Here is an 18,710-nt window from a genome sequence, read left to right as displayed (position 1 = left end):
AAGGGCAAGCTACAGACTGGGAGAAAATATTTGTGCAACATATCTGACCAAAGAGTTTATACAGAATATATAAAGAAATATTACAATTTAATAATAAGTTTTTAAAAATAAACAAAAGATCTGAACAAACATGTCACATAAGATATATATGCAGACAGATGCTCAACACCACCAGTCATCAGGGAAACAAAAATTAAAATTACAATGAGATACTACTGTACATCCACAGAATGGCTAATGTTAAAAATACTGTCAATACCAAACACTGACAAGATGTGGAATCCTGGAACTCCCATACATTGCTGGTGAAACACAAAATGGTTCAGTTACTTTGGTAAACCATATGGTACTATATTATAAAATTAAATATACATTATGTTTAATTAAACATATATTATAAAATTAAAATACCACCTAGTAATTCCAATTCTAGGTATTGACACCAGAGAAATGAAAATATATGCCCACACAAAAAAAGACATACACAAATAAGTCATAATAGTCAACATCTGGAAACAACTCAAGAGTCCATGAAAAAATGAACGGATAAACAAATTGTGACATATCCATGCTATGAAGAACTACACAGCTTTTTATTAAAGGAACAAAGGATCATTCTCAAAAACAAGAATGAATCTCACAAAATTATGTTAATTGAAACAAGTCAAACATAAAAAACTACATATTATATGATTCTTATTATATAAAATCCTAGAAAAGTTGTAAAACTATTGTGATTACGTGGGTGTGGGAGTCTAAGAAAGGGACTGACTACAAAGGGGCACCAAAAAACCTTCTAGGGTGAGGGAACTATCCTGTATCTTTCACTGTGCTGGTGGTTAAACAAGTGTACATATTTACCAAAATCCATCATACTGTACTCTTCAAATAAATGTTATTGTATGTAAAAATTACCTCAATTTTAAAAAATCATTAAAAATAGGGAGAGGGTATTAAGGATAATGAATGCATCACTGACTTCAACTCTTGAACTAAACTTGAAATCAAGGAAATGATGTTTTGCTTCCATTTCCAGTGTCACGAAGAAATGTGATATTTATTTTCAAAAACTCATGTGAATATCTTTCCCCTAAATAGCAAGTATACTTTTAAGTTGAATACTAGTATCTTTTATTTGCCATGTATTTCTTCGCACAGTGTTGAATACCAGTATCTTTTATTTGCCATGTATTTCTTTGCACAGTATTCTGAAGATATGCTGTCAGTAGCCATGAGGTGGCATTTCACTATTTTTGCTATATCCAAAAAGTACAAATCAAGATAAGGAGGCTGGCTGTTGCCCAATGTCCTTGTGAATTAAGTGGTACATAGATTGGCAAAAGGGGAGGAATGTGCATCAGCAATTTCTCACTGAAGGACCCAGATCTCCTCAGAAAAATGGATTCCAATGCTAGATCTGGGAAAGGAAAAGATGAACCTAGAACATCTTGTACCAGAAAGTAAGAAAATGCTCATAAAAAGTTAGGAATGTCAAAAGGATATAGGAGGTGGCTTGAAGGAGGACTGAATGACCAATCCGTGACACTAGCTGATAACCTATGACTACAGTAAGAATTCTGACTCCAAACTGATAGAGGAAATGGGAAAACTCTTCCTTCACAGCATAAAACCAACTAAAAACTGTAGAAGGAATAATGAAGATAGAAAAATCACCCATTTCCAAACATGAGAGAAATAACTGATTCAGGCAAGAAACTACTATTTATACTAAAACTAAAATGGGTGAAAGTTTGATGAGGAAAAGATACTTACACAGTCTCAAAATATCTCCCGACAAATTACTTATTAATTACAAGGGAGGAAATAGCATTTCAGTGGAAGTCAACCTCATCAAGCGATTAAAGTTAATATCACTTACTAAACTGACACTGTGTGCGCATCATGTGATGCACTAAGAAAAATGTCACTTAATATTCCTGCCAAGAGCATGACCTAAATTTATTCATAAAGAGACATCAGAGAAACCTAAATTGAGAGACATTTTACAAAACAAATGGTATATACTCTTTAAAAATGTCATTGTCATTTAAAAAAAAAATAAATAAAAGGCTGAGAAAGCATTCTAAATTGAAGGAAACTAAAAAGTAGCAAAAATCAAATTTGATGAGTGATTCTAAAAATTGGATTCTGAACTAAGGGGGGGGAATACAAAGGTCACTGGGACAAGTGGCAAAATTTGAATGAAATTCATAGACTAGCTAATATTATGTCAAGGTTAACTTTCCTGATTTTGGTAACTTTACTGTGTGGTTAAGCAACTGCAATGTCCTTATTCTTAGGAAATAGGGAAATAAACACTGAAATATATAGGAGTAAAGAGGTATGAGGGGTATGTCTGCAACTTATTCTCATATGGTTCAAGAAAACGTTTGAGTGTGTTGTATGTAGTAACTACCAAAGAGAAAGAACAAGAATGAATAATAAGGCAAATGTGGCAAAATGTTAACTGGTGAAATCTAGGTGAAGGGTATACAAAAATTTTTGAACTATTCTTGCAACTTTTCTGTAAGTGTGAAATTATTTCAAAATAAAGTTTTAAAAAGTAGGGTGGACAAATGCTAGGACTTATTTTCCACCCACAGGCCAGATCTCCTTTGTCTCTCCTACACCCTTCTCCAGAAAAGCTCAGCTGTCCTGCCATTAAGTTATATTTGCTTGTGTTAGAGGTTGCTGATCTCCAATTCGAGGATGAAGAGCAAAGAGAGTAAGTAGGATACGGAAGTTAACAACTTTCAGGCTTTTCTTAATATCTCAAGGACCTAGTGAAGATATTAAAAACAGAGTTAAGAAATTTTCTGTCAAGGGCTAACAGAAAATATTTTAGGTTTTGCAAGTCATATAGTCTCTGTTGCAGACTCTCCTCCTTTTTAAAAACAAAACAAAACAAAAAAACAATTCTTTAGCTTAAGTGTATTTCAAAAACAGGCTGTGGGCTAGATTTAGCAACACCCCGGATAGGAACAACTGTTAAATTTCTCCAAGAACTGTAACAAATGTAGTCCCACCGATCCCTGAAATAGCAAAGACATCACTGAATAAATAAAGCAACAAAATTATGTCAGCATAGAAGTTATCCTTAGGGCAATAAACACTTAATAAAGTTAAATTTTAATCAATAAAGTTTAACATTTATTAAAGTTTCTTTTGCCACTCTAATTGTCACCTTATGAATTTAGGAGTCTTGGGTGGTAAGATTGGAGGAGGATGCTTGCATAATTGAATATTTTCTCTTTGAGAGATAAAACACTAGGAAAGGAATGGAAGATATAATGACAAGTTTCACTTGGGAAGGGTAAGATGGCCTAGATTTCAGAAGTGTGATACAAAACTGATGGGATGACATTTTAAAGTCACTCCTGTCTAAACTCCCACTGTGTGCCTATATTCTCCAAATTTAGATAATATTGTTTGGAATTCATATCATAGAATATAGAAAATCTGGGAATTAAAAGCACGTGTACACATGCAGGTTTTGTAATAACTATGCTGGAAGCCTTCCCAAGTAGATCATGGGCCTTTTATAGTGACAACCATGACTACTACCCACGGCTTACTGACATTTCAAACAACAAGCTAAAAAGAGCTGACAAGAATGCAACTCAGTGATTTAAATACCATTTTCCTACATATTATTTTAAATGCCAACAAGACTTAGGAAAAATGGCTCCACCATTTTAAATGCCCACACACTTTATTAAGATCAATTATCTAAGAGGAAACTTACTTTGCTTAAATGATTGCTTTTTACATGAACAAAGTATAAATTGTCATGCTTAATGTAATTTTTGCCATACGTCAATGTTACTTTCAATTTTGTTAAACAGACGATCAAGTTAATAAATAGGAAAAAAACAAAGTTTGAAACCTGAACACACACCAAGAGTTAACTATGGCATTCAAAATGTACAACAAACCTACCACGAATGACTCTTATCAGGATATCTAATTGCTATTACTGTTCACTGAAATTAAGCCTAAAAGGTAAATGGCAAATGACTATTATTACCATTAGACTTGTTAATTTGCCAGTTTCTATAATCAGCATTTGCTGTTGATGGTTTTCTTCCATTATACATGTATAGGGATTAAAAGACAGATGTAAACCACCTCCACAGTCAATGGCAAAGGAATCTTATATGCTTCCATTGGTTGGAAATTCAAAGTCTATACTATCTCCAATTTCTATCCATAGCCCAATCTCAATCAGAAGGCTTCCTGAATTTTTATCTGCTGTCCACAATGATTGTCAATGTCCCTAGATGCCCAAGACCATTATAAACGCAAGGATCTCCAACTACATATTTGAGGCAACAGCATTATAAAGCCTGGCTGAAGGTAATCTTGGCTTTTCCTAAACTCCTATAGTGTTCTGTCTATACTACTCTGAAAGTACTAGTTTTGTAATTTGTATTATATTTGTTTATATCTATTTCTTATCTCCTTCACTAGATCATAAATTCCTTGAAAATAACATCAAAAATTTCTTTATATCATTCACAGAACCTTTATTTCTCCCACATTGGCTGGTGCTTTTGATGTAATGAAAGTAAAATATATAGTCTTTGATTTTAATTTTAGAAAAATAAGGAACTGAAGAAATTCTATTTAAAATAAAAAATAAAAGAAATCAAAAGACAAACAGTATTATCTTAATATTGTTAAGGTAATGATAGTACCTAAAATGATACAGAAATTGAATGCAATCCCTATTAAAATCCCAATGGCGTTTTTTGCAGAAATAGAAAAAACCATCCTAAAATTCATATGGAATCTCAAGTTACCCCAAATAGCTAAAACAATCTTGAAAAAGAAAAGCATAGTTGGAGGTTCCATATTTCCTAATTTCAAAACTTACTACAAAAACTATAGTAATCCCCACCAAATGTGGCACTGGCATAAAGACAGACACAAATACTAATGGAAAAGAAATACAAAGTCCAGAAATAAACCCTCATATATTGGGGTACTTCAAAAAGTTCATGGAAAAATGAAATTAAAAGAAAATACAAATCTTTTCATGAACTTTTTAAAGACCCCCTCATATATGGTCAGATGATATTTGACAAAGGTGCCAAGATGATTCAATGGGAGAAAAAAAACACATTTCAACAAATGATAGTGGGAAATATAGATATGTACATCTAAAAGAAATGAAGCTGGACTCTTACAACACATACAAAAATTAACTCAAAATAAATCAAAGTCCTAAGTGTAGGAGTTAAAACTATAAAACTCTTAGAAAGAGAACATAAGAGGAAAGGCTTCATGACAGTGAATCTGGCAATAGTTTTTTTGAACAGGCAAAAGAACAGGCAACAAAAGTAAAAACAGATAAACAGAACTACATCAAAATTAAAAGCTTTGTGCATCAAAGGATACAAACTGAGTGAAAAGGCAATTTACAAAATGGGAGAAAATCATCTGCAAATTATATATTGGATATGGGGTTAATATACAGAATATATAAAGAACTCCTGCAACTCAACAAGAAACAACCCATTTCAAAAATGAGCAAAGGACTTGAACAGACATTTCTCCAAAGAAGATACACAAACGGCCAACAAGAGCATGAGAGAATGCTCAATACCACTAATCATTAGGAAAATACAAATCAAAACCCAATGAGATACCACCTCAAACCCATTAGGATGGCTACTATAAAACACACACTCACTCAGAGAAAATAACAAATGTTGGCAAGAATGTGGAGAAACTGAAATCCTTGTACACTGTTGGTCGGAATGTAAAAGGCTCCAGCTGCTATGGAAAACAGTTTGTAGTTCCCCCAAATATGAAAAATAGAATTACCATATAGTCCAGCAATTCCACATCTGGGCATATATACAAAATGTGTATTGAAACTGTGTGAACTGAAAGCAGGGTCTTGTGTGCCACATAATGACATTTCTGTAGATGACGAACCGCATGTACAAAGGTGGCTACACCACATAGCCTAGGTGTGTAGTAGGCTATATTATCTAGATTTGTTTAAGTATACTCTATGATGTTCACACAACGATGAAATCATTAACACCACATTTCTCAGAAAGCATCCTAGTTGTTAAGTGATGCATGACTCTATTTGTGCACCCATGTTCAACAGCAGAATTACTTATAATATCTATAAGGTAGAAGCAACCCAAGTGTCCGTTGATAGATGAACAGATAAACAAAACATGGTGTATATATACAATTAAGTAATTATTCTCTGTTAAAAAGGAAGGAAATTCTAACACGTTACAACATAAAAAATCCATGAGGACATTTTGTTAAGTGAAACAAGACAGCCATAAAATGACAAATGCTGTATGATTCCACTTATATAAGTTATCTAGAATAGTCAAACTCATAGAGACAAAAAGTCGAATGGCTGCACAACAACGCAAGTAACACTACTGAATTGTACACTTAAAAATGGTTAAGACAGTAAATGTTACATTATGTATATTTTACCGTAATTAAAAAAAAAAAAAAGAAATAAAAAAGCACAATCATGATGAAAATGCAAATAATTTCAAAAAGGACAGAAAATTGGCGCACTCGGGAGAGTGCGGCGCTGGGAGCGCAGCAGTGCTCCTGCCACAGGTTCGGATCCCTATATAGGGATGGCCGGTTTGCTCACTGGCTGAGCGTGGTGCTGACAAAAAGGACAGAAAATTAATAAAAGAGGGTGACAGAAAAGTAGAACAAATACGAGCTCTCATAATAGAGGGGAAAGAACAAAGAGAAAGACAGCCTAATGTGCAAATACCAGTTCATAAGTCGGAAAGAAAAAAGAAATGAGACCTACATCCGTGGGCAGGAAGAAATAAAAAATTGGCTCAATATAAGACATTTAAATAAAACACTGAGGCTCAATAAAATAACTCTTTCTAACCCAAATTTTTGGACAGGTAGGCATATCCTAAACTTGATTCAGAACACTGATTAACTCTAAGAATTTCCTCAAGCAAGACATCAAAAATAGATTTTTTTCCCCCCAGAGAAATCACAGAATTCCAGGGTTGTTTATTCCAATCGCCTCATTTTTTTTTTACACTGACAGAATGTAAATGACATTGGCAAAACGTGACAAAAATTAAGATTTTATTTAATATCTACACCAGTAATTTTTCCCACTTAGAACTGCACTGATGGACAAGGTAACATTATTAATTAATTTTCTTGTAACTTTACCTTTTTTGTTGCTGGCATAACTAGAAGACAATTCAAGTGAGAGGAGTATAGTTACTACAGCCTACTCCCCCTTATTATTTTTTAAACACCACTTTCGTATCTGAGAGTTTCTTTTTTCTCTTTTAAAGATGACTGGTAAGGGGATCTTAACCCTTGACTTGGTGTTGTCAGCACCACGCTCTCCCAAGTGAGCTAACCGGCCATCCCTATATGGGATCCGAACCCGTGGTGTTGGTTTTATCAGCACCGCACTATCCCGAGTGAGCCATGGGCCGGCCCTCTTATCTGAGAGTTTCTTCCGGTTCTTTGCTCTCATTGTGAACAAGTCATTTGACCAGGGTCCCTGTACTTAGGTATTCTTGCCTCATTTTTAATTCCTGCCTACTGTAACTCCTACAGTTACTCCTACAGTATAATGACTATTCTAACTTCAATAGGAACCTCCCATCACTGCTTGGTAACTAATTTCTTGTTGGTTCCCTCTCTTGCCTCCTTCAACTGTTCCTTCATTTTAAAAGCCTTAATTTTTTCCTCTCCTCTAGCTTCTTTCAAGAATAAAATATTACTTAAGCTTCCTCTGTGTCCTCAAAAAATCTTTACTTAAATCCTTTGCCCATTTTTTTAATGATCCCGTTTTCATCATTCCTTTCACAAACAACTTTTCAAACTAGTACTGTACAGTATATCCATTTCTTAACCACCACAATACCCACTTATTCATTAATGCTGTAAAAGACTTATAGTGTGGCTCCCACAACCAGAATTCTTGAGAAGTACTTCTCTCAAAGCTCACTGTAATATATTTTGGGGTACTTGCTCAACCCATTTAAGGCCTATTCTGGGAAATGGCACAGAAGTCCACGTTAGAGCAACAAACATGACAACCAATCCCCTACTTGTTACACAGTATGGGGCCTGGAAGATACCTGATGCAAAATTGGCAACTCATTTATTCTATAATTCTATCTTCTTTCCAATCTGATTCTTTTTCCTACTTCCTAAAGTGAAGGTCTTCTGCAAAACTCAGCTTTACTCCTCTCAAAGACTTCAGTAGCTCAAATATTCCAATCACCACATGCATTCAGAAACCCTCCAAATAGGTATTCATCACAGACCTTCTATTTCAACTCAATTTTTACAACCCTTACTGTCTACTGGACACTTCCAATTAAATGTTCACTCTCATCACAAACTGTTTCAATCTAACCTCATTATCCTCCCCATAAAATTGGTCATTGCATCTTTTCCTTCTCACTTCTCAACTTCTATTAATTCAGCATGACCTGGGCTTATAAGCATGAAGTCAGTATCACTTCCTTCTCCCTTATTTATATAATTCATGTAACCACTGAGCTTTGACAATTCTTTATTCCAGATTCTCTATATAAATCTCTTCCTTATGCATCTTCACAACAGCCATAACTCTTGTTCGGGCCCACTTTATGGATTATTACAGGAGCCTCCTATAATTTTCTCACTACAAATTCCTCCCCACTACATCCTAAAAACAACTACTAAATCAATCACTCTAAAACACAGATCCTTTTAAGGTTCATGATGAGTTAAATCTCCTCGATTAAGCAACTCCTGTGTCACTACTGCACTTCTCAACTGCTTTAGTACTTGTATTTTCTTGTATTATCCACTATCTTTTAAAATATTACATAAGGGAATGAAGGGGGGAGGGATTTTACTCTCAATGTTTCCTACCTACATAAGAGCTTTGGTTTTGAGTACATACGATGGATGATTTAAATCTCCCTCTGGATTATAAGTTAATGGCTTTGGACACCCACAGTCTCCCCAACATTCCATAAGCAAGGAGGCATGAGATCTTTCACTTCTCAGTGATACTCTCTGGCCAACCACAGAACCAGACATTTAATAAACTTGCCAAATGATTAGTCTATTGCTTAACTCTGACACATAAAATTGACAGAGTAATTAACATTTAAAAGTTTCTCCAGGCCTATTTGTTTTGCAGACAAATCCAGAGATTGGAAGAAAAGAAAAACAAATCCCTCTTTGATATTTAATGTGATCTTGGACCGAATACTGTGTCTGGTAGTTTTCCTTAAGATTTCTAAATAATCTACACAAAAGATCTCTGGAAATACAAGGTTAGGTGCTGCAATTTAGATCTGTACAGTTAACTGAGCCTCTAAATTAATTGTGTACTAACTTCTGTATCTGTTTAACTCTGCCTTGTATCTATTTAAATCTCATATATAAATATATTTGAAACGTCTTATATTTTTTGTTCTTTCTCACTTCTAATAGACAAGAATTATATTGATACATTTTTCTTCCACAGTTCCTTTTATATAATAGGTACTGTGACTACTTATTGATTTGTGGTACTCTGGAACAAGGTGACAGGAAAGTCATATCAAGCAGAACTGAATATGCCCAAATTCATTCAACATAATAAATATACATTGGAGAATACAATAAGAAAATCACTAGATTTAGCAATTGCTCATACTGTAAATTTTCAGTGTACTAAGACAGCAATAAAAATTAAAATGTTAAAAGGATATACCTAAACTTTTAATTAGTGCATACTCATAAGTCAGAAGAAATTATGAAATGTTCAGCATAAACACAAAATGATGGAGTAATGATAAACATGAAAAGGATCTACTTACATGACTCCTGAGCTAGTTAGGCATTGAAAGATAATATATAATCCAGCTCTAACCTATTATTGGTTACTTCCAAAAATAAATGCTGTGTTCTACCCAGGATGTACTCTCTCATATCTGCTTATCCAGACCTGTGTATTCTTACAAAGTACAGCTCAAGTTCTAACTTCTTAAAACATTCTCCTAATATGCCAAATATAAAATTTACTGAATTCTCATAATAAATTTAAGGGCATAAACTAATTTTATATTTTCTTATAACATTCTACTCTACCATGATCCTTACTCAGTTAGTGAATCATCTGTGCTACCTGTACTCTGTAACAGCTATCTCTACTCTATCTCAGCCATATATAACAATAGATTCATCACTTGGAACTATTTTTAGGAATATTATAATTTCTTATCCTTCCCTGCTCTTCAGCACCCTCTCACTACTACTGAATCAGCTCTTCATACTATCAACACAACTTGCAATCAATAAAAGTCTCATAAGATGGTTTTTAATAGTTACTATAGAAAAATAATATAGATTTATGTGTATTTTAGTAAATATACATATTCCCTAGCTCAGACAACTAAGGGTGCCTAGAAGCAATGACACTCTAGTACCAGTGAGTACACCTAACATCCAGAACTTACATTCTTATCTAATTCTCCAATTAAAAAAAACTAAGATTCCTTGGAAAAATCTAGGGCTGAGAAAGGGAAAGCACAAAAGAAGCCTGGAACATCTTTTGGTGCTAAAAGTAAAGCCTAGGCTAATATGAACTACTAAATAAACAATGATTGTAATGAATTATAATACACAGAATGAAATAAGAATTTATGAGTACATAACGATAGGTTTAAAAAATAAAAATAAAAAAACACGTAAATGGGAAGAAAGAAAAGTTCTTCCTTAAGAAGTCCAACTAATAAAGGTAGGAGAAATAATGGAAATAAAAAAATCACCAGTTGGCCAACACCACAATATTAACTTTTTTCAGGCAATATTCATTAATGGATGCTAAAATTAGTGTATGATGAGAAACTAGTATGATGAGAAAAAGAGGAAACAAAACTTCAAAGTACCTCTCCACAATATCTTTTAAGTACAAAAGGGGGAAAAAATAGAAACCTAAAACTGGGAGATACCACCTTAACCAAATGATCAAAGTAAACCTCACCATGTGCTTCCTGATATCGTGTAGTATGGATGATACAACACCAGTTCTATAGAATTCCAGACAAAAGGCATAACTGGATTTTAATCGTGAGGAATGATCAGATAAACTTAAATTGAAGGAAATTCTAAAAATCAACTTGCCAGTCAGTATTCTTTAAAAGTCAAAGAAAAACTGAGAACTATTCTACACTAAAGGAGACATGATGACTAGATATAAAGTGTGATCTCAGATTAGATCCTGGACCTGAAAATGAACACTACTGTGATAAAAGTGAATTTTGAAAAGTTTGCAGGTTAGGTAAGAGTATTGTATCAATGTTAACTTCCTGATTTTTATAACTGTATGGTGGTCACATAAGATGTTAATATTTGGGGAATCTGCCTAAAGAAATTCTTTGTATGATTTTTGCAATTGTTTTACAAACCTAAAATTATTTAAAATATAAGCTGGAAAAAAAATTACAAAGCCTTAGGAATAGGAAATACACAGAGTACTGTGTATATCGCTTGGCATATGTAAGCATTCAAAACAGTTAGCTATTAATATTACAATTTTCCAAGTTTATTACCTCCTAACTACTTCTTAGTAACCTATTTAATAAATATTTTACAGAGGACCTACTTTATACCCAACAAACACAAAAGGAAGGAAGGAAAGAAAAAAAGAAGCAAGCAAGCAAGTCAGTCAGTCAGTCAGGCAGGCAGTCACTCACTAAGACACTCCTAACATAGCTAAGGTTGGTCATTTCAAATATGTTCATGCCCGTTTGCCCTCTTATTCTCTGCCTCTTTCCAAGTGAGTAATTCCAAGTCCTACTTCATTCTTGATCTCCATTTTCTGTGTTCCTACTCCCACTACCGTTATCAAAAACTATGTATTCTAAAAACATGGAACATCCCAGCTATGTGACTTTGCCTGTTAACTTCATCTCTCTGACCTTTCCCATTTGTTTATAAAACTGGGATGCCTTTTAACCAACTTTATAGGGTTAGTTTGAAGAATAAGTAGGAACACATAACTGGCACATAGTAGATGCTCACAGAATGTTAACTACCTTTCCCTTATAAGTTATATTCTCTAACCTCTGTAGGATCCTGAAGTGTAGCTTAACAATTGTTCTACTAATCTCTCGGTGAATTCCTATTCTATTTCCCAAAGAGGCTACTTCATATTTTTCACCAACATATTTTAAAAAGTAACTATAAATAATGTACTTACGTTACCCATTCTAATGGCTTCAGTATTCACTGAAAATTCAATTACTTAAAAAATATGTGTAACTTCCACCTCTTTCCTAAATATCAAACCAATACAGACGGTCCCTGACTTGTGATGATTCAACTTAAGATTTTTCGGCTTTATGATGGCGTAAAAGCAATATGCATCAGTAGGTTCTGTACTTCAGGCACCTAATACAACCATTCTGTTTTTCACTTTCAGTACGATATTCAATAAATTACATAAGATATTTAACACTTTATTATAACATAGGCTTTGTGTTAGATGATTTTGCCCAACTGTAGGCTAATGTTAAGTGTTCTCAGCATGTTTAAAGCAGACTAAGCTAAACTATGATGTTTGGTAGGTTAGGTGTATTAAATACATTCTTTACTTAAGATATTTTCAGTTTACAATAAGTTTATTGGGATGTAACCCCACTGAAATTCAAGGATCATCTGTATTTCTAACTGCTTTTCCAAACACTACCATTATCTCACCATGCCAACCTTAAATTCAAGATTCCAACACAAAATGCTCTATGTTGCCACCTATTTGCTATTACCACATGTTGTGGATTGGATGTCTCCCCAAAACTCACTGAAACTTAATCCCCACTATGACAGTGTTCAGAGGGTGCAAAATCCTATTATGGTAATTGAAAGGTGGGGCTTTAAAGAGGTAATTAAATTGTGAGGACCATATTTTAGTGAATGCACTGATCCTTTCAAGGAGTAGTAAGCTGATGGTTTCATGGGTGTGGTTCTGATGGGTTTAAAAGGAGAGCAAGTAAGTTAGCTCTCTCTCTGCTCCTGCCATTCTTGCCATGTAATTACCCCTGGATTGCTGTACAGTCACTACCAGAAAAAGGCCTTCACCAGGTGTCTTCCCTGGACGTCAGACTTCCCAGCCTCCAAGACTGTAAGAAATAAATTCTATTTCTTATAAATTACCCAGTTTCAGGTATTCATAATTCCAGGTATTCCAGGTTATAAGCAATAGAAAAAAACTAATACACCATACTATTCAGATATCTCCTTCTTTCTTGAAATCTTAAGCCAGCCTTAAAGAGCAAGCTTGAACCTAGTGAATACGAGGGGACTTCAAAAAGTTCATGAACAAATGGAATTAGAAGGTAAAAATAAAAAATGTAAACTTTATTTTTCAACATAAGCTTCAACAAGTTCAAGAAAGTTTGTAAGTGATGAAAACAGCCATTTAGTCCATCCCTAAAGAACTGAGTGTCCTGGGGATATAACCATGTCAATGCAGTCTTTTTTACATTACTAACTGGGGGAAAAAGGGGTGGGGGATGCCCTTTAAAGATTGTTTAAGATTAGGAAACAAAAAGAAGTCAAAAGGAGCCAAATCAGAACTGTAAGGCGGATGCCTAATGATTTCCCATCAAAACTTACACAAAATTGCCCTTGTTCGATGAGAGGAATGAGCAGGAGCATTGTTGTGGTGGAGAATAACTCTGGTGAGGTTTTCCTGGGCATTTTTCTGCTAAAGCTCTAGCAAGCTTTCTGAAAACATTCTCATAATGAGCAGATGTTATCATTCTTTGGCCCTCCAGAAAGTCAACAAGCAAAATGCCTTGAGCATCCCAAAAAACTATTGCCATTATCTTTGCTCTTGACCGGTGTTGCTTTTGCTTTGACTGGACCACTTCCATCTCTCGTTAGGCATGGCTTTGATTGTGTTCGGTCTTGAGGCTCGTACTGGTAAAGACACGTTTCATCCCGTTACAATTCTTCAAAGAAATGCTTCCGGATCTTCACCCTGCTTGTTTAAAATTTCCACTGAAAGCTCTTGTCTGTAGCTGATCTGGGTGCAACAGTTTTGGCACCCGTTGAGTAAAAAGTATGTTCAACTGTAATTTTTCAGTCAAAATTGTGTAAGCTGAACCAACTGAGATGTCTCTGGTGTTGGCTATTGTTTCTGCTGTCCTCTTCAATAAGGGCATAAACAAGATTAACTTTTTCCTCAAAAACTGATGTGGATGGTCTGTTGCTGCGAGCTTCATCTTCAACATCGTCTCGATCCTTCTCAAAACTAGTTATCCATTTGTAAACTGCTGATTTCTCTGGGGCACTGTCCCCATAAACTTTTCGTAAATCATCAGTGATTATACCATTCTTCCACCCAAGCTTCACCATAAATTTGATGTTTGTTCTTGCTTCAATTTTAGCAGATTTCATGTTGCTCTGCTAGGGGCTCTTTTCAAAGTGATGTCTTATCCTTCTTAGTGCCTCAAACTAGATCCTGTTCGGATATGTTATAACAAGTTTCTACAAGTTTACTTTGGTGCAAAAAGATTTTGTAATCCATGCAGTTTTTTCATATTCATAATACACACTTTCCATGAACTTTTTGAAAGCCCCTCATATATTTAATTTTCAGATTCTAGTTCTTTTCGGACAAGATGCCCGAAGCACCTGCAAAGAATTCCATTATAACTACTTTAAATCTAACACAATTAAAGATATATACTTGAAAATTTACAGGTGTCTCTGAAAATACTAAATGCCAAAGACAGTTAGTATAATGTAAAATGGAGAAAAATAGCTTTCCTGGAACAAGCTGAGTTGCCAAATGAAAACATACTTTCTAATTAGAAAACCAAGTAAACCCTGTTAAACTACAAACAGTAAAATAGCTGTTTTAAATGCTACATTGTTTCATGACTTCCTATTTCTGTATTTTCTTTTAAAAGTATTCATAAAATATTTTACCCATCCAAAGCAATGGAAAGCTCTCATTTTTATTTTAAGAATATACTGTTCTCAATCACCAAGCATAGAACGGCTTTCCTCCCAATTCTAATCTGCAAAACAAAACAAAAAAAAAACTGCTGCTGCTTCTATTCTGCCAAAATTCCTATTAAATAACTTGTTCAATAAATATCTACAACATGCTAACACACATGCACGCACGCGTGCACACAGTTTAAAATATGAACTTCAAGTTCATTGGTAGTTTAACTCAAAACAATGTTGCTGTATTTTCTGGTCACTCTTTTTCAAACTTGAAATTTCAAAACACCTTCTTGATCAATTCAATGAAAACAGAACATCCTGCATAGTCACAGCAACAACTTTTTCATATAGAAAACACGAAAAAGATGCCATAAAAGAAGAACATTAAGGAGGTCTTAAATTGGCTACATGGTGGCTTTCAGATTTTAAAGCAACATGCCAGCAGTGATAACAAGTGTACAAAGAAGAATACAGCACGGTCCAGTCTTCAGAGGTTGACTATGTAGTCAGGAACATAAGACTCAAACATAGTAAAGGATGAACAAAAATAAGGCAGAATATTAACTGACAAATAATTGGTATAGATAATGTTTATTACAACATTTAAATGTGCAAAGGTGAAACAGCAAGAGGAGCAGAGGCGTACGTACCATTCATAGGGGTGGGCAGGACAGGCTTAAATTAAGAGTAAAAGCAAGGAATTTCAAGCTATAGAACAAGTTTGCAATGGTGTGATCGAAAGACTAGTAAAAACATGTTTACTACAAATGATCAGAGCAGTCTAGCTGAAAGGAAATTTCATCTAGTGGGGCATCACTGGAAAGAGAAGTGGACTAAATCGAGGATGCTACTGAGGCACTGAGTGTTAATGATTCAAGAAGACAATAAGAAAGTCATTGAAAACTGAGTATAAGGTAACATTTCCATACTATTTGAGGGTTGAAGGTGTGGGTGGGGAGAAGTTTAACCTTGTAGCAATACTTAACAGACTGAAGAAAACTGAAAGGGACCAATCATATTATTTCAGTAGTACAGAAATAATGCTAATGGTCTGAACTACAGTGATGACTGTGAAAATGGAAAAGAATAAAACAAATTATGAGGTAAGAACTGATAGAGCCTGTTCAATGATTTGAAGTTAGAGTGTAGAGCAGAGAATAAGGAATCAGAATGTATTCAAGGCTCTAAAACAAGAAAGAGAAGTGACATAAGATAGTAAACCATTATTTATAAATGTTTCCAACAACTGAAATGTTTCGAAACCAAAATTCTATTTATGCTTAACACAGAACAGTAAAACAACAGAAACCCAAAGGTTCAGCCAATTTCTACAACTGAATATAAACAGCATTCATGCCCAGATATTATAAACATCGTAATATTAAAGTATAAACCTCAGTACATCATAAATCTACACAAATCAGTAACTGCTTGATCCAGATCTATGTTACTGTGTACTACAAATGACTCCCATTACTTGTATTACCATGCACTTCATATTTAAAAGAAATACAACAGTTTGGGACCTAGTTAATTATTCTGGCTAGTGAACTATATAAATAAAGCAATGAATGCTGGGATACAGATTTCTCAATAGGCTAATCAACAGACTGGAAATAGTTTAAGTTGCAAAACCAAGTTACTATCAAACCTTTTAATAAATAAATATGGAATCACATCTTCCTTTTCCTACTGATCCTCTAACAAAGTAATAAAATTTTTAAAAATGAAAACTTTAATATACCAGACTAAAGTTTCACAAGACTTTTGGTTACCTTTACTTTATCTCTTCTCAAGCAACAGAATAAACAATTTTCATCAAAAGTCCAATCAGAAATACTTTCAGGTTCACAGTCTGCAAAAATAAGAGATAAATTAATAGTCATAAAAGAAAATTTTTTCAAAAAATAAATGAGGACCAATCTCAAAAATATTATTTAACAAAAACCTCACTAAGCAGTAGACAGGTTCCATATTTGCCTTAAAATTATTAACTCAAACTCCTTAAGTTAATTATTAACTGCTCACTAGTTAAATATGTTATTCATAAACATACTAACAATATCAACTAAACACAAAAAGATGCTTATGTGCATATAGCTTTAACCCACATGAAATGGTGAATAAAAAGTAGACAGAAGCTTAAATCACCAATAGATCATATGTGTCACCAGGAAGAATTTGAAATACCAAAAATATTTTGAATACCTTTAAATAAACTGAGATCTTTTAATAATGCAGGTCCAAACAGCCCTTCAAGAATACTTTCAAACCCTGAAAGGATAAAAAAAAAATCTATTATCACAATAATATTCACTATAGTAATATTAATCTCTTGCATGAAAAAATGATGGTGTTTTCTTCCAGTTTTCAAGGATCTCGGATTACTATTGAAGGGATGCTGAAGAAAGAATGTCAATGACAAAACTAAAAGAAGTATTTGCATTTCTGTCAATGATTAACATTCAACACAAATTCAGAGCACATTTAAGAACAAAACAGACACTAGAAATAACCAATGAAAGAATGGAAATTAATGGGTTCTCTTAACTGTTTTACAAAATCCCACATACCTCTTTACGTAAACTTTCAAACTCCATTTTAAAAGATACCTTTCCCAATGTAAGAGTCAAACTGCTTCAAAATATCCACAACTTTCTAGAATAACGTAAATAGCATTTTTTTGAATACCAGTTGAGATCATAGATTTTTAAGGTTAAGAGTTTCTTGAAGGAAAATCCTCACCAAGAGCAACTTCCACATCACACATACCCACCCCCACAACATGATATTTAAAAGAAAAAAGACCTCTGTAATTATTTCACATTGCCATAATAACTACTTGCTAATGCCTTTAAAAGACAAAACTCAATGATTATACATACCAAAAAAAAAAAGAGAGAGAGAGAGAGAAAAAATTTCAAATACACTTGTACACAGATGTTTTAACTATTATATCAGCTACCAGTGTCAATGAAACAGAAAATGAAAAACCAAGAACAGTTTTTCTGACTTATTACCTAAAATACTTATTGAAAAACAAAAAACATCTTTGCCATCGTAAGGAGGAAAAAGAGGAAGGGAATCAGACTGTATATTTATATAACATACCGGGAATAATGGATTAGAGCAGTGGATCCCAAGCTGTGTCACGGACCTAGGAGCTCAAATAGTTATTACAAGGGGTCTGTGAATCGATATGCACTCTAAGCATGATCTTTAGAAAGAATTAATATGTCTTGCATATTCAGTATACATACTATTTTTCAAATGCATAGAAATGCTATTTAAAAAAATTTATTTATTTATTTTTATTATTTTTATTGGTAGCTGGCTGGTACAGGGAACCGAACCCTTGACCTTGTTGTTACAAGGCTACACTCTAACCAACTAAGATAATCAGCCAGCCTAGAAATGCTATTGTAATTAAGAAAACACAAAAAGTGTTACTGAATTCCTAGCAGTTTGGGGCACTATGTATTTTTCACATAATCTATCACCTGAAGCCTGTAAATTTTTTAATTGTTAAAAAGTACTCTCATGCTCAAAAGGTAGGGAACGACTAACTTAAAATACTATAGCCTATTGGATACATGAGGCCCACACATGTAACATCAGCATTTCTTTACCACAAATAAAATTACAATACAGGATTCGAAAAGTAAGAGGGTAGAAAAGATGGTCCCTAGAAACAGTATTTTGTTTATCTGACTGAGAGAAAA

General features: G+C 34.0%; 1 protein-coding gene across 10 annotated transcripts in view; it reads right to left on the bottom strand.

Annotated features, from left to right (window-relative positions):
* LCOR (ligand dependent nuclear receptor corepressor) overlaps positions 1-18,710 on the bottom strand; it is a 147,246-nt gene that overhangs the window by 64,446 nt on the left and 64,090 nt on the right. For 8 of the 10 annotated variants that reach the window (XM_063101802.1, XM_063101804.1, XM_063101808.1 and 5 more), the window contains 2 exons: positions 17,197-17,262; positions 16,764-16,843 (listed from right to left, as the gene is read on the bottom strand). The exons of 1 other annotated variant lie outside the window; for it this stretch is intronic. In XM_063101802.1, the coding sequence (XP_062957872.1) occupies positions 16,764-16,843; positions 17,197-17,262 (146 nt within the window). Of the gene's footprint in view, positions 1-16,763; positions 16,844-17,196; positions 17,263-18,710 lie in introns of those variants that run through there. One more of the 10 variants, XM_063101807.1, reaches the window with a different exon arrangement.

The sequence above is a fragment of the Cynocephalus volans genome, chromosome 7 (assembly GCF_027409185.1).
Source record: "Cynocephalus volans isolate mCynVol1 chromosome 7, mCynVol1.pri, whole genome shotgun sequence".
NCBI lineage: Eukaryota > Metazoa > Chordata > Mammalia > Dermoptera > Cynocephalidae > Cynocephalus > Cynocephalus volans.
The sequence above is the reverse complement of the archived record's forward strand: the minus strand, read 5'-3'. Positions and strand labels throughout refer to the sequence as shown.